Below are 17,019 nucleotides of genomic sequence, written 5' to 3'. Positions count from 1 at the left end.
GTATTGTTCACGTAGTCACTGCTTTGTCCTTGTTATCCCGGGATGGGACTCGTGGGCTGCGTCAAGAAGCCGTGCTACGAGAGACGAAGGTACGACAAATTTGTCTCCACGAAGCAGGAGGTCTCCAACGACTGAGAGCTCAGTCCGCACCCGGTAGAACGGAACTGCCTCGGGAGGCAACATCTTCAGTGCAGGCCATCCCAACGTCTTTATGACCTTTTGAAGCAGAGGGTCCTGCATTGTTTGAACTACAAACTCCGCATGAGTAATGCAAGTTGAGACAACCCAAACGCTCTCCTCTCCCTCTCTTCCTCCTCCACATGACCTGGGAGGGGCATGCTTGAAAGAGCATCAGCAACAGTATTCCTGTCACCCTTCTGGAATTGAATAGTAAAGTTGTATGCCATCAGCCTGGCAATCACCTTGCAATCCAGAACGGACGTCGACCTACTCCTTTTATGCTCAGGAGCGTGACCAGAGCCTGGTGGTCGGTGTGCAGTGTGAATGGGCGACCCCAAAGGTATACTCTTCAATGTTCGCATGCCCACAAACAAGCAAGGGCCTCCAGTCGTCCAATGGAGTACTTCTGTTCCTGTGGGGCAAGCCTGCGAGAAGCAAAAGCAATCGTTACAAGTTCATCATTTCTTGTCTCCTGCAACACCGCTCCTAAACCAATGGACGAGGCATATGTAGTGACAATAATGTCACCCGCAGGATCAAATAGCTGTAAACATCTTGTGGCCAAGGAACTTTTCAGCTGCTCGAAACAGACTTGTCTCACATCATTCCAAGTGAATAGGGTATTCTTACTCAGCAACTTGCAAAGAGGCTCGACAAGCACCGCATGATCAGGCACAAACTTGGCGTAATAGCCCACCATGTCCAAGAATGAGCACGAAGTGCTAATATCTGTTGGTGCTGGTGCAGCATCGATGGCGTCAGTGTTGCTTCGTAAAGGGCGTATCCCGTTGTGACTGATCCTGTGACCAAGGAAGTCTATTTCTTGTACATTGAAAATGCATTTGTCATTCAGCTTTAATCCAGACTTCACAATCAAGTGCAAGACTTGTTTCACACTCTCGAAGTGTTCCTCACGTGTGCTTCCATACACATGGACATCATCGATGTACATGTGTACATCGATGTGTACAGTAAACCCTCGTTAACTCGAAGTTGTAAAATCCGGGAAAAATTTCGAAATAAGTAGACTTTCGAGTTAAGCAATATGCCAAAAATTTCAGTGACCGGGTCACTGAAAGAGCCAGTAACAACCAGCACTGCTAACAAACGCTCCACAGCACGAGGGGAGCTTTAGCAATAAATGCAGAATTCGCAGGAAAAACTGAATTCTATTATTTTGAAAAGAAGAACTAGGTGATGCTTGCCTGCTTGGCGTTGCCATTCGGCACGAGAAAAGCGTCCTCGAGCTGCTGAACGCACCGCATGAGCCGTTGTTCGCCGCCGCTGCATTCAACTTTGTTGCGGAGCAAACGTAGCAAGTTTCTTGTTTCTGCAGTTGTCGGCAGGTGGTTCTTCGTCAGCGTGATCACCGTCGTTCACTGCCATATTAACAATCTCGGCGTCGGACAACATTCCGGTAACGGGCACGTCCGACTCGTAGAGTGCGTACTCTTCAAAAGTGATTTTGCCGTCTTCGGCATCGCTGGCGCAGCCGGCAGCTTTGCGGACTTCGTCGCAAAGTTCATCGCAATCACTGAACTCATCAGTGTCTGGCTCGAGAGATTTCTTTTACATTATTTTCCACTCGGGGGCCTGCTTTCTTCCTGCAACAATATCAAATAATGAAACTAAGCAGTCTTTTTCCTCTTCTTTCTTTTTTGCCAAACAGACTCCACAGAACCTAGCACTTTAGATATGAGAAACTGTTCTGTATTTGATTCAGTATTCAAAAATCACTTTTACAAATCGGAAATTATGCTACTAATGTAATTTTCAAATTCATGGCATGTGCGACTATGGTGTTAGGCTGCTAAGCACGAGGTTGCGGGATCAAATCCTGGCCATGGCGGCCGCATTTCGATGGGGGCGAAATGCAAAAACCCCCTTGCCAGGTCCATTGAGGGAATGTTAAAGAAGCCCTAGTGGACAAAATTATTCCAGAGTCTCCACTACATTGCGCCTCATAATCAAGTCATGGTTTTCGCACGTAAAACCCCAAAATTTAATTCAGTTCATGGCGTGTGGTATGGCTGTTGCACTGAGCCTGCTGAGTATTTCTCCTGCATTAATTTTTCGAACTTCTGCTTATAGGTCCGCTTATGTCCATAATTACTCCTGCAGAATTTTGTGATGGTTTTCGCTCATTTTAGGTAGCGTTTGGGCATCGCATGGGAGTGTTGCTTTATCTTCTGTACATGTGAATGCTTTCACCTCCAGGTATGATATCACACCGCACAGGAGCGAGCTTCCTCCAGAGCCCAACAAGGACAAAGACAACTATGACATCAACGACCTTAATTCTGGCGATGAAACTGATGATGATGAGAAGCCACGCAAGGAAGTTCCTGCCTGGGCTAAAGGTGAGACTGTTCCGTAACTGAAACTGGCCTTTTTGTATGCTTGAAAATTTGGCACCATCCGCCCCCTCTTCCTTGTTTCCTCTTCCAAAATATTCAACATCATTTTGTTGTAAATTGTTTTGTTAACATTGTCAATAATGGTACATATAAAAGGGGACATAAAGCACTTTCGGGGAAATTTTGTGTAAAGGTCAGTTCGTTTTACGACTGTCCACCAAAATTCACACTTTCAGTGGACACAGTTGTAAACACATCAGTAATTCACACTTTCGCTCAGGTTCTTCACGATTCCGGCCAAGTGGATGTCATATTTCTAGATTTTCAGAAAGCTTTTGATTTAGTTTCACACAGCAAACTTCTCCAAGAACTTGAAACTATTGGTCTTCCTTCTTTCATTGTTAATTGGGCTTCTGCTTATCTATCTAACCGATTTCAGTATGTCAATATCGATGGTCACTGTTCTAGCAAACTTTCAGTCACTTCTCCCGCAAGGCTGTGTCCTTGGACCACTACTGTTTCTTATCTACATTAATGATATTAGACGTCATCACTCATCCTGTTCAAATTAGGTTGTTTGCCAACAATTGTGTTTTGTTTCATGAAATTAATGTTCCAAGTGACCTGGTGTAACTTAATTCTAACCTACGTAATATTAGTGAATGGTGGCACTAAATGGGGGATGAAACTAAATGCTGACAAGACAGGGCTCATGCTGATCACTAACAAAAGAAACAGTCATTCCTTTTCATATAATCTTCCCGCTTGCCATCTTTCAGAGGCCAAAGAATATAAATACCTTGGAGTAACACTAAAATTAATATTAATGCGCTTGAAAGAGTTCAGCGCAAAGCTGTTCGGTTTATATTTTTCAAATATTGTTCCACTGACTGCCCATCTACTCTAATGCTTCAACATGACATAAAGTCGTTAGAAGCTCTGCGCAGAATACAAAGGTTAAAATTCCTCTTTTTACTAAAGAATATGAAATTGTTAATGGCTCCTGATTTGTATCTTAAACCGATAACGTCCAGGTCAACACGAAACAGGCACACTGAAATGCTAAAACCTTACCTTGCCAGAGCAAACATTTTGACTTTTTTTTTCCCACTTGCTATAACCGAGTGGAATCAACTGCCATTATCTTCGCTCGTTGACACTGATGCCTTAGAACAGGCCATTCTGCGAATTGATGTTATTGTTCATATCTTGCCTTGTACTTTTTGATATTGTACTCATGGTGCTCCTCCTGCCAGGGTCCTTCACTGGGCCGGCAGTATGTTCTAAATAAACAAAATAAATAAAGAGAAATTTTTCAGGCTACCTTTCATACGTAAAAAACTTGAGCAATGTTACAAGGTAAACAGAACAAGTATTTAATTTCACCACTTTCGACCGGTGGACCAATCTTCATCAGGGTTTACAACAAAATGGCAATTCGGCACTGATAGTGAAGACAGCAGCCTGCATTAGGCATTGCAACTTAAATATGAGGAGCAGCTGCTGTTGGGTCAATCAAAGCTCACAGAATTAGAAGCACTGGAACTGGTAAAATACGTGGGAAAGAAGAATGTCAACATCTAAGAACAACAAAGAAAGAAACGCGAGCATGACGATATCCCAACGGCCATCAGAAGTGATTCTCAAAGTCATAATCTTGAATCCGAACCAACAGATTGTCCTGAAGTAACCACCGAAAAAAAGCATGAGACAATGGGAAATAACTCAAATGTCATAAACTTGATGAGTAGCCCATTGTCCAGTGCACAACTAAATCTAGTTTCGAAAGGTCTAACTTTTTGTCCGGCATCCGGAAGAATGAACGAGTTTGAATTGTTCCAAGAGTTGGATGATTTCGCGAGAAATTTACACCTAAGGGAGTACTTCTGGGATCGTACAACTGCAGAGGGGAGTCGTGATCAGCTACCTGGACTCTCCGATAAATCATGGACACCTGGTGAGGCATGCGATAAATATCTGAACATGTACATTTGCGCGGTTCAAAAAGACATTGTAAAAGAGTGCGAGAGGCATCGTCCTGTCTGCAGTAACCTCTCAAAAGAGGAACAGGGGGCGCTGCGAACCTTGCATGAGGATCAAACGATTGTCATTAAGCCAACGGACAAAGGTGGCGCAGTGGTGGTAGTTGATCGGGGTGTTTACATAGCCAAAGGTTTCCGTCAACTGGGCAATCTTTATACTGAACTCCCAAGTAATCCTACCGAGAAATTTGAAAAGGAAATAAAGGACGTCCCCAACATTCTGCTCAAAGCAGGGAAGATAACCAATGCGACATTAAAAGCCTTGATACCGAGAAACTCTGGCACCGGCCGTTTCTACTTACTACCCAAAATTCACAAAATAAACAATTCCTGCCAGCCTATCGTTTCCAGCAATGGAACAGTGACTGAGAAAATATCCAGCTTTATTTGCATTTTCATTAAGGACATTCCAACTTCATTCCCCTCGTACATTAAAGACACAAATCACTTCCTTCAGGAGGCATCAAACCTGGCTGTACAGGCAGGGGCTACAGGCAGGGGCAGGGGCTACTTGGTCACTATGGATGTCGCATCTCTGTACACCAACATACCCCACGCTGAGAGCATAACTTCCACAGTTTCAGCTTACACTGGCTCCAGCCAACCTAGCCAATTAGAGAAAGATACATTTGAGACTCTTCTAAATTTAGGGCTGAAATATAATCGCTTCTTGTTCGAGAACAAGCATTATCTGCAAATCAGTGGAACTTCCATGGGAACGAAGATCGCACCATATTATGCAAACATCTTTATGGCATTGTTAGAAATCCCCTTCCTCGCGAATTCGGCCATAAAACCAGTATTTTACAAGCGATCCTGGATGACGTTTTCTGTGCTGGGCCGACAGTGAACAAAGTCTCTTGCACTTTATTTCCATCTTCTATTCTCTGCACCCGTCAATTTCCTTTACGCACAACTTTTCCCAAGATAGTATTCACTTCCTCAACGTCACTTTGTCACTGAGTGGCGCTTGCATTTCCACGTCCCTATGCAAAAAGCCAACAGATTGTCAGCAGTATCTGCATTTCTATAGTAGTCACCCCCATCACTACAAAACGAGCATCCCCTGCTCCCAGGTCCACAGATACGGAAGAATCTGTTTCGTATCTGCAAAATTTGAGAGACACGCGGAGGAACTAAAATCCACTCTTGTACGAAAAAAATATCCTCCACAAATAGTAGACAATGCCATTGAACGCACCTGCAGCTTAGATCGAGCACATATCATGGGAGAAAGGGCGAGCAATACCAATACCCAATCAGATCCGAAGTTGGTCCTCACATACACTACCGGTGCTCCACGGGTCCATGCCATTCTCAACTGCTATTTCAACATCATGAAACGGAGCATCCGACTCGTTACTATCTTCAAGCAGCCGCCTCATTTGGTACATAGAAGAAACAAAAATTTAAGGGATTTGTCAGCCCAATGTGCCCAAGGGTTGTCGATTGTGTCAGAAACCTCTTTGTAAGGTATGTCGTCACATGGCAACAACCGATACAGCTGAGGCATCAAACTCGACCTTTGTATATAAAATTTTTAAAAATCTTGACTGTAATTCCAGTAACATTGCGTACAAAATTCGGTGCAAGATGTGTAAGCAGGAATACATCGGACAAACAGAGCCCTTTTCGCCTGCGGTTCAACAATCGCTGCGCGCATGTGAATAGTGTCCCGAATTTACCCTTCTCCAGGCACGTTCGACTGCGAGGTCACTTCTTTGAATGTGTGAGCGTCGTGCTCTTGCAGTCTGGTTTCCAACACACTCGTGCACGCGAGCAGAGAGAATGGTTTTTTTTTTTTTTTAATCCATAAAGTGCAAAAGAAATAATGCAATTAGCTTGTTTTTTGTATTTGTAGTGGGCCAAATCTGAAGAGTCTAAATCTGTTTGAAGGTCGGACATTACATGGTCAAGGTTGATATGGGAAAAGAAGTTGTGGTATCATCCGCATATAATATGCACTGCGAGAAAGCCAAACACTGGGGGAGGTCATTAATGAAGTTTAAGAAGAGAATTAGGCCCAGAATAGAGCCTTGAGGAACACCACCTTTTACAGTAATTGGATCCGAGTTTACACCATTATTATAAATGCGTTGTTTCCTATTGTTCAGAAAGCTCCGTAAAAGGTTTGAGGCTGGTCCAGTTATGCCATAATGCTCCAGTTTTATAAGATGCATGTTGTGGTCAATAAAGTCAAAATTCATTGCCAAGTCAAAGAAAATCGTTCCGGCATAAGTTCCAGTATCAATAAATTTTTTTAATTACGTCAATGAAGTTTGCAATAGCTATATTCGTAGAAAGCCCCTCATGGAAACCAAACTGACAATTAGTGAGAATATCAAGCTTTGTAAAATATTTACTAAGACGTATTTCAATTAGTTTTTCTAAAGCCTTATCTAGGAAAAGAAACATGGAAATTGGCCTGTAATGTTCCACAAGCTTACAGTCACCTTCTTTAAAGACAGGCGATACCTCTGCCTCTTTAAGCTGTTGATAAAGCACTCCAGTCTTAAATACCAAGTTAAATATGTGAGAAAGCACAAGAGCAATCAAAGGACTAATTAATTTTATGACAGCACTCCATTTTCTTTGAGTCATTTGCACAATCCCGAAGCAGCCGGCTGTAATAGTGCCGCTTAGCTGCTTTGAAAAGACAGAATATTACAGCGGAATACTTTTCATAGCGCGATTTTAGTTTGCTGTTAAATGGCTCTCTTGTAGTTTTTTTGTATGAGTTATCTTTCCTCTGTAAAGAAGAAACATTTAGTAGTGCAAGGGGCGTGGGGAGCCCCATATCGTCTAGTGGATGATATACTTCTTGTACAGCTGTGTATCGTATCAGTAATGGCAAAATAAAATTCAGACAGTGCAGCCTCAGGATCTGCGAAATTAAAAAAGTGTGACCAGTCAGTATTCAAAATAACATGGACAAATTCATTGCTATCAAAGGATGTACAAAGGTGAGGCAGAGGGGCATGAGCTACAGAATTACTAAGGTAAAAAACACTGCTGGGTGATCACTGATATAGCAATCAAGTGCACCACAATAGACAGGTTAATCCAAATTTGAGAGTATGTGATCAAGTAACAAAATCTCATCATTAATGCAAAGAGTAGGCACTTTTATCAAAATCTGTAAACCAAACTAGAGAAACAGCTGATGTAATTGGTACAGACGTGGTTTGAAGTGTCAAGTAGGTTAATGTTAATATCGCCCATTACAAAAATATTCTTGTTCTCGAAAGGTAATTTCTCGAGTACATCAACAAAAGCATTACTACAAAAATCAGTAGTGTCAGAAGACGGAGAATGGTTAATGGAGGCAAGTACAGATTTATTTTTATTAATACAGTGAAGCTTGGTTAAACCTTAGTTGGCTGGAGCTCAGAAAAAGTACGTACTAATTGATAGTACTGCTTTGAAAAGTACAATGGAAAATTACAGGACGAGCCAACTGCTCCACTGTTCATGAAACATTCCATGCTTAGGGTGGATCAGTCATACTATTATAAGTTATTCCAGGTGATTCAACAAAATAAACTATTTGAAGAAAGTTCCATCAAAAGACCATATTGCTGTTTACGAGAACAAAGGAAACAAGCGCCTAAAATAAGAACTAATTATGGAAAACAAATTGCTGCATACCAGACGCATCATACTCTGAATAGACTGAACTTTAAAGCTAATAGTAGTGCCTTTAAAAAACAAGCAAAGAACTTATTAATAACCAGATGTATACAGTATCAACATTAACGAGCGGATTTTCATGCCTCGACCAATGCTTAAGCCATCCACGAATTAGTATTTCCATGTATAATGTACTTTCAGTTCATGCATTCACGTTTCTCATTTTGGAATTTGTATTGTTTGGCTGTGTACCTTGCCGTGCGCAACTTCTTCTGTACGATTGTTTGAAGATGTTATGTAAACTTCATTTATTTACGTGTGATTTGATATGTGTACTCTTGCACGTTACTAGTCAGCCATTTTCCTGAAACTAATGTATTAAAATCCTTTTTTTATTATGCTGAACTCGAAGCATGTGAACTGTCACGAACTGCGGAGGGACAGGGGCCTTTGTCGGGCTTGATTGCCTTTAGCCCTTACCCTTGCAGGGAGCTTCGTAAACCGCTTACTGCAAATAAAGTACTTAATTGCTTGCTTGCTTGCTTGCTTGCTTACTTAGTTACTCACTCACTCACTTATACTTACTTACTTACTTACTTACTTACTTACCTATTTACTTACTTACTTACTTACTTGCTCGCTTGCTCGCTTACTTGCTTACTTACTTACTTACTTACTTACTTACTTACTTACTTACTTACTTACTTACTTACTTACTTACTTACTTTACTTACTTTACTTACTTACTTAAACAGAAATAGCGCGAGACCGCCCACTTACCTGTTAAAAACGGAGCTATGAGAGAGTGCAATAAAAGGACAGAAAACATGCAGTATTTATTCACTTCACTGCACAAAAGTATCTATTTTCGTTCGATGCCGTGGCGGGCTATGGCGGGCTAGCAGCGACAATGGCGGCCTCAAACTCGCTCAAGCTACAAGCCAGCTTTTCCGCCAGCCCCATTTTCTCGGTGAACACCTGCATGAGGCTGACGTAACACGCAGCATCTGCCACTGTCAGGCCTGAATTGCCCGTGCTGTCACTTTCCGTGTCGTCCTCATCAATGTCATTAGGCGACACTTCGGCAATAACAGAGGCAACAATGATGCTGTTGTTGGTGTGGCTTCACCCTTCCAAGCGCCCTCTGCGTTTGCGCTTGGAGGCTGTTCCGATCTCTGAGGCTCATCGTTCTGCCGGGCCGACCTACTGCCGTGATTTTGCAACAAAATGTGGAAATACTACATGTTAACCGATACGTACGGAATAAGCTGGTACGGTTTATGCGGATACAAAACGTATTATGTTCAGGGGCCGCTGAGTCAGTAATTTGACTTTACTGCTTTTAAAACGAAACTACTGTTTAAGCGGGTACGGTTTAACGAGGTTTTACTGTAATGCTGAATGGCTGAAGTTCAGTCCAAATGGATTCGCATTTCACAAGACCGATTTTAACATCTGTATTGCCCAGCCTTAGACATCTCGCAACGACACCGGATACCCAACACTATCCGAACCAAGATCATTATCCCCCCGCTTCCGAAAAACATGAGCAATGAAAACAGCGGTAAACACAAAGCTAGGGCGGCGGCACTCTAGCAATGCTACAAAAACCAACCTGCCATTACGTGGATGCTGCTCGCACCAGTGATGGTCGACACACCATAGCCGTCACTACTGGCGACGGACAGACCATCAGCTGTGCGACGGTTAATACATCTTCCATTGTGGAGGCGGAAGAGGCCGCTATCACCATGGGCACTTCCATCCCGGGCACCAAGATTATAATATCCGACTCGGAAACAGTGATTCATAACTAGACCTTGGGTTTTATTTTCCCTCGAGCATTCAGAATCATCAACAAAGAGCTCAATCAATTGAAGTTAGTGTGGGTACCCGCTCATGCGGGCAACCCTGGTAATGAGGTCGCCCACCTAGCCGCCCGAGCAGCAAGTAACCGCGCGGTGGGCTTGCTCGACGGGGTTGATCGACATGAAAGTATCCACACCTTTAACAAAATGACCGTTTATTACCGTGAATCGAGGTGAATATATCCATCCCCGCACAAGACACTGACAAGAATACAGGCCACCAACCTCAGGAGAGTACAGACTAGGTCTGTACTTAGTCGAAAAAGACTAGCTGCAATGACCGGTGGTGAATATCCACCAAACTGCAAACATTGTAACTGCCCCCTGGCGGACCAAGGTCACATATTGTGGGGATGCCAAAAGAACCCTCCCCCGAGAGAACTTTTTAGGCGAGCACCTTCACACGAAGAGTGGGAGATGAAGACGAAAACTTACAACCCGTGGGACCAGATACAGTTGGCGGAATGTTCTGATAGCGTCGCAGCGAAGCAGACGCCATGCTAGCCCACACCGCTGGGAAAGAAAACTCCACTCAACCTTGAAAATAATAGATTTCTCTCTCTCTCAATATGAAGATTGCAGAGCCTCCATGAGCGTCGCTGTTACAGTGAGCGAATTCACCATGGTAATTTCAGAAATTGCATAAATTTCTATCACCAGAGGTGCAGTTGCAGAAAAACACAAAACGGAAAAATGATGCTAAGGTGATGAAGAAGTGTGTGAATATGACCAAGATTCTTTTTAAGACGGGGGACATTAAAGTGAATGGCAGAAAAATTGTCATATTTAGGTGAGACATTAGTGAGTTGGTGCATCATATTCTTATCTTGCTTTAGCTCAACTTAGTTCGAGTATGAAGGACGGGATGAGTGCATCCTGTCACCTCTCCTTTTTCCTTCATGCTCGAACTGAGTTGCACTAAATCAAGACAGGAAAGCATTAGCAAATTCACTCGGTAAAAGAACGTCCATGACAAATATGGTAGTTATTATATCAGCCTTATCTTAGCGTTCACACATCGAAAATATTAGGTGATTCGGAATCAACCCAAAAGACACATCTTGTCATTATTTTCCTAGCCTTTGACACATTTGTCTGTCCAGACAGACATCCATTCTTTCTGATTATTTAGCAAGCACGCCTTGGAAAGCAGGTTTTTGTTCTTGGGTGTTAGGTGGTCATTAATAAAAATGTATTTTCACTAGAACCGGAGAACCCAAGAGAAGAGGTTGCAAGGCAAGCCTTACGAGCCTTAGAAACAAAAGCAGCTTGCTTTTGCATTGAACAAAATTCAACAGTGTTCTTTGGACATGCTACCTGAGTAGGGACTCTACGAACAGTATCAAAATCAGTTAGACACGGGGTGGTCTTTTTTTAAGTTTCTTCCTTGGAAAATTGTTAACTGAGACATGTATGTATCATTTCATTGCTTATTTTGGGATGGATATATCAAGGTTGGTGGCAATCCCACAATTTCTGCTAAGTAGGTATGACTTCATTATTACTTGGCTTCAAATGTGTAACTACAATATATATGCCACAGAGGGAATGAGTAAAAGTTGAAACATTTTGATATGCCATGTGGGTTATGTTTAGTCTAGCCTTTCCATAGGCTTTTTATCTGCACCCCTTCACATCCGTTTGGTGCTCAATAAATCTGATGTGATTTGAATTACGTTATTTGCCACAGGCGATTCCTGAACAGTTGGTTTCATATATTAAAGGTACATGTTATAACTGAGTTTTATTGCAATTAACTTATCTTCTGCCCCCTGATCACATGCATATTTGGTACATTATAGCCATAGACTTCTTTCTTTTCATTATAGTGTGTGCTTTTCTTTTATTCCTCTTTTCCTTAAATCAAGACATTGGAGTCACTGGACAAGTGAAGGTGAAAAGGCAGAGACATTCCATAGTCTGTAGAGGCTCCTTGGTCAGTTAGTATGTCCAAGAAACCTGTATAGAATCTGAAACATTTCTGCTTTTTCACCTTCGCTTGGTCAGCGACTGCTACTTCTTCGTTCATCACGTCTCCTAACCAGATGAAAATTTTCGTCAAACTTTGTACTACATCCTCTTTTCCTTGTGAATTAATTTTCCCTCATTCCTTCCTGTTGGTGTTAGTAAATCAGCACCTCATCGGGTTTTCTTTTTCCTCCAATCTTGCTTCTCATTCAGGTGCTGCCTTGAACAAGCTTGTGGCGCAACAGCACGCCAAATCGATTTCAGGCCTGGAGTTCTTCGGTGTGATGCCCGTGCCCAACTTGGACAAAATATTCCAGCTGAAGAAGAAGTATTTCAACAAGCGCACGAGCTCCCAAATATGGGATTGAGGATCCGAGGGCTTGTATATTGTGTTAGAATTGTGGAGTGACTGCTAATTACCCTGCCCTCGTCCCTCCAGTTTTAAACTTGCTGTACATGTGCAATGACGAACATTTTTCCGAGATGTGTCTGCACAGTTCTGTATTCTCATTTTGTCATGTTCTTTGCAAGATTTTGAATTGTTTTTTTATTTTACCTCTGCAGAAAACCGAAAGAACGCATTTCACCATCATTGTGTGCACGCTCACGAAGGCTAAAGAGCCTGAAGTAGATAGCTGCTAGGCGACTTGCTTTTATTGTGCAAACCATGTGGGCTCCTAGATGAAGCCGTCAGCAAGAGTTAACCTGCTGCCTCTTTTTATTTCTTTAATTTCTTGCTTTCTCTTTTCTCTCTATCTCTCTTCTTCTCCCCAACTTTTTCACACCCCGATTCAATATTTTTTTAGGTGTCACCTGTTCCAGGCAGTACAAATTGACCTTTGCATGGCTTACTCGAAGAGACGGCCATCACTTCCACATCAAATTGCAATGTTCAAATAACCTCTAAAGTAGGTCCCACTAACTACCATCCTAATAATGTAGTGCACATGTTTTAATTGCACACTGAATTTTTGCAATGATGCTACGCCTAACGAATGGAGGCTCAGCAGCACAGTGTGACGTATACATGCAGCTGCAGTGCACGCTAGTTGCTGGCAGAGTCGTGGTCACTGCGTCGGCGGTCACTTGAAGCCGGTACTTGTTGAACAAAACTCTCACAGAAGCAGCATAGTGTTTTGCATCTCGGACTTGTACCACATGAAACAGGCTAATACCCCACTCAGACGAACAAACTTGGAGATACTTCGAGCGAGTACACTTCATCTCGCTGAGTGTTACTTTGGCGGCGGGGTGCTAGACGGCAAAACCAAGTGTCATTCGGGATTTGTAAGTCTATGAAGCCATAGGGTATGATTGAAATGATTCCGGGAATTTTTAGTTTTGGAAATGGTTACTGTTTTATTGCAAAAGAAAAATGCTTATGTACGAGAACCTCTGCCATCAAAACTAGAAATTCATCTTTTTGTTTGGGCCAGTACAAGTAAGGAACATATCCAAAATCTACTGGGTCAAAATGACGAAGTCCGCCGTAAATGAATGTTCCAAGTTTTCTTTTTCCCTTCACTGAGGTCGCAAAGGTGCTCATAACATTTGAAATTGCAAAAAAGTCTTGAAATTAGGGCCGACTCTGCTGTGAGCATTTATTTATTTATTCTCCAAGCATAGCAAACAAGGCTACACACTTCAATGCAGCATAATAAGTCCCTCGAACACACTAGCTGGCATGTGCACTCTACAGCAACGGTCACTAAGTTTGCCCGTCTGACTCGGGGGTATTAATTAGTCTTGGGGTTATCACTTGCACAGCTGCAGTACCTATGCCTTAAAGCAATGATGCTATTATGCTTTGCAATTTGTCGAAGGAGTAATGTCTGCCTCTTCATGCGATTCACCGTGAGCGGAATTCTCGATCAACTGATAATTTAGTGCCTGAAGGTGCTGAATTACTTCTGCTTCAAGGGAGTGCACTCGGACGTCATTATAATGATGTCGTATCTGGCACAAAATTACTTTCGGTATATCTTACAATCCGTTATATCCATGTTTACTATGCTGGCATTCGACTGTATCGAGTTTCTCAGGATGCCTTCATTAAAATAATGCAGGTGTCTTAGTATCATTTATGTTCGTTTCTATTTTGCTCTAGTTAAAATTATCTTTTTTTCCTTTGTTTTTTTAAACTTAGCCCAACATACTTTTGCATGCACATTTTCATGTTAGCTCAGCATTGTAAATACATTCTCTCATGCTGTGTCACTTTGTAGCTTAATGTGTATGCACTAGATTACATTCTGTCTCAGTGAACTCCTTTGCCTTTCCAATAAGTTTGCTGTTTTTACTGCGGCACTTACATTGCCGCCCTTATTACAAAGCTCCTTGGAGCTTTGTACTTTTTTTATTCTGGACAGAAGGGATTTTATACTGCATTGAAGGCAGATACTGTACGAAAAAGAAGCTACCAGAAGGCTGTGTGTATGCGTCACATTATTGTTGCACGCAGGATCATTTCTTTTCAAGCAGTAAACGCAAGTTCGTTTGTTCATATATGGTAGAAAGGGTTCACATAGATGAAGCCTTTGTGATGCCTCAATGCTTATGGTTGGTGGTTCACTCTTGAATATGATATGCTTACCAGCAGTTTGTACATTAAGCTATTTATAACCTTAAGTGATGTCTTGTATTACATTTCTATATTAATTTTGTGACTGCACATTGTGCCCTATACATTGTGTGCCCCCCCCCCCCCCTTTTCTTTTTTAACTGATATAGGTGCACTGTTGACTTCTGTTGGTTCAACCTCTACAGGGACTCGCAAATTTGTTCATACTATTCACCGTCCGAATTAAAATGAGGGCTCAACAAGCATGGATGCCGTTTTTTGGTTTTTGAATGCAGTATATTTCACCAGTCTTAAATTAACAGGTCATCTGTGGTTCTCAGCTTTGCTCTTCTAAATAGGTGGAAAATCCTATAAGCATTTGCATGCGAGTTGCCTGGGCCAAATTCTAAGCTCCATTGCTCATTCCCTTTTAAAGCACCACACAGTGTGCGAGCTCTCCAAAGTGAGTACGCATTTGCCACCTGATTGCTATGCAATGACTCAAAGAAATAAATAAAACGTAGGCACTGAAAGGTTTCTTCTGTGTGTTTGTGTCTGGCTAGCTTGTCTTGTACATGACAGGGTAGGTAGGTGCTGAACAGTTGGCTCATGTGATTTCAGCATTGATGTTAGTGGCAGGATATGAAATATATGAAGAAAACCACAAGGCAGAAAAAAAAGCATCTTTCCTGTTTTGTGGTCTTCATTTTGTGTCCTGACACTCCATAACACCTATGAACCAACTAGCCCAGCAACAAGTAATCATATTTCAGCATATAAGTGCTAAAGGTACAACAGTGGCCCTGCAAGATTTAAGAAAAAAAAGATGCAATCACATGCTTGCCCTGGGGCCACAAAACTACTTGTTTTGTGCTTGAGTGATGATAATATATGTCTCTTATTTTGCTGCTCAGCAGAATATTTTGTGCCTTCATATTCTTTTGGTTAGTTGCAAAATCCTGTAGTGGTGCTCAGGTGTCCTTGCATCAGTACCTTTGGCCCTGGGCAAATAGTGCCAAGGAAGCAGGTTTAGAAGAAAACATGATTGACACTGCTGTGGCAAGTTGACAAGTGTGGCAACTGAAACTTTCAACTGAAGACTGTATTCCCCCAAAAAATAAAGGAATCCACTTGCTCAACAGTTTGCTATAAATAAAAATAAAACCTATATGTTGAGACAGTGGCATCGCATGCGACTTGTTACTATAAAACCCTATTAAATATAATAAATGATCATAATACAACTTATTGCTATAAATTATAAGAAATTCAACATTTTATATCATATTTCAACAACTGAGAACAACGCAGAAATGCGAAAAAAAGGAAGAAAGAAAAGACAAACTAGGTGTTTTGCTTAATAAGATGTACGAATACAATGGTGTAGAAAGTTAAGATTAGTTTGATGTAACTAAAAGAATTTTTAAGTTCTGTTTTAAATCTGATACACTTTCTGCAATTTTAACGGAATGTGTTGGTATTCCACAGTGGTCCATATCTTTTCTTTGAATAACATCTAAAGGTAGTGATGTTACTGTCTTGTATAATGTTTGGGTCATGGAGATCGTTAGTCTCCTACGGTGTGCTTCATAATCATATTGTGGTTTGGACACGTAAAACCCCATAATATTTTTTAAGTCTCGTAATGTGTTCTGCAGTGAAGACTGCATGCTAGTCCTCCAACCACAGACAAAATCATACGGAAATGCAATGTGCAGTGGTATATATCAGGTAATACTGTAGGCATGCAAGTTGCTCGTCATGTGCTTTCGTCTGTCAAGCATGCTGTAAGCCAAGTGAAATCAGTTATTTATCATGCACCCCCGCTTTTTTTTTCTTCTTTATTGCTCAATTCTTGCTCAACAAAGAAAAAAACGGGGGGAGGGGGGTGCTAGCACATCGCTACGTAATGTAGCTTCGCAATCCGATGCCGTCAGCACCGATCAGTGCAGTACGAGCGTGAGTACGAGGGAGTTGGCGGTGACAATTCAAATTTTACCGTTACCGTTAGATGGAACTGACCAGGCTACTTTTCTGTTAACGCTAAGTTTGAGTAAATCCCTCATTATATGTGATTTTCTCTCACATCATCTTTATGAACGACAGAAGATATGTTGCTTAGTATTGCCTGCTGGATATAAAATCAGGCTTCTTGGTCGAGTACTTTGTATTTTGGGCTTGTGTCTTTTGTGCACCCGCAGTTTCCTCAAGTTTTGTTTTTGTTTCGATAACTCGGGGGAGCATTTTGTGTCATGTGGCCTCGTCGATGTCGTTGCAGTTCGCAGTGACGCGAGGGAGTACCTTAGCCTCCGATGGTAGTACGCATGATCCAAGAAAACAACTATCGTTTTATTCTTAGTTCGTTTTACTTGAGCGCATGACGCAAGCAAATTACAAGGTCTGCGAGTGAACGT

General features: G+C 41.9%; 1 protein-coding gene across 1 annotated transcript in view; it reads left to right on the top strand.

The window, feature by feature from the left end:
- The window catches only part of LOC126541655 (uncharacterized), a 77,167-nt gene extending 62,025 nt beyond the window's left edge, over positions 1 to 15,142 (top strand). Inside the window, exons 13-14 of the mRNA XM_050188510.3 lie at positions 2,398 to 2,540; positions 12,259 to 15,142. Of these exons, the coding sequence (XP_050044467.2) occupies positions 2,398 to 2,540; positions 12,259 to 12,413 (298 nt within the window). The 3' untranslated portion in view covers positions 12,414 to 15,142. The remainder of the gene's footprint in view (positions 1 to 2,397; positions 2,541 to 12,258) is intronic.
- The last annotated feature ends 1,877 nt before the right edge of the window (positions 15,143 to 17,019 follow it).

The sequence above is a fragment of the Dermacentor andersoni genome, chromosome 2 (assembly GCF_023375885.2).
Source record: "Dermacentor andersoni chromosome 2, qqDerAnde1_hic_scaffold, whole genome shotgun sequence".
Lineage (NCBI taxonomy): Eukaryota > Metazoa > Arthropoda > Arachnida > Ixodida > Ixodidae > Dermacentor > Dermacentor andersoni.
Note: the sequence above shows the minus strand (reverse complement) of the source record. Positions and strands in the feature narration are given on the sequence as shown.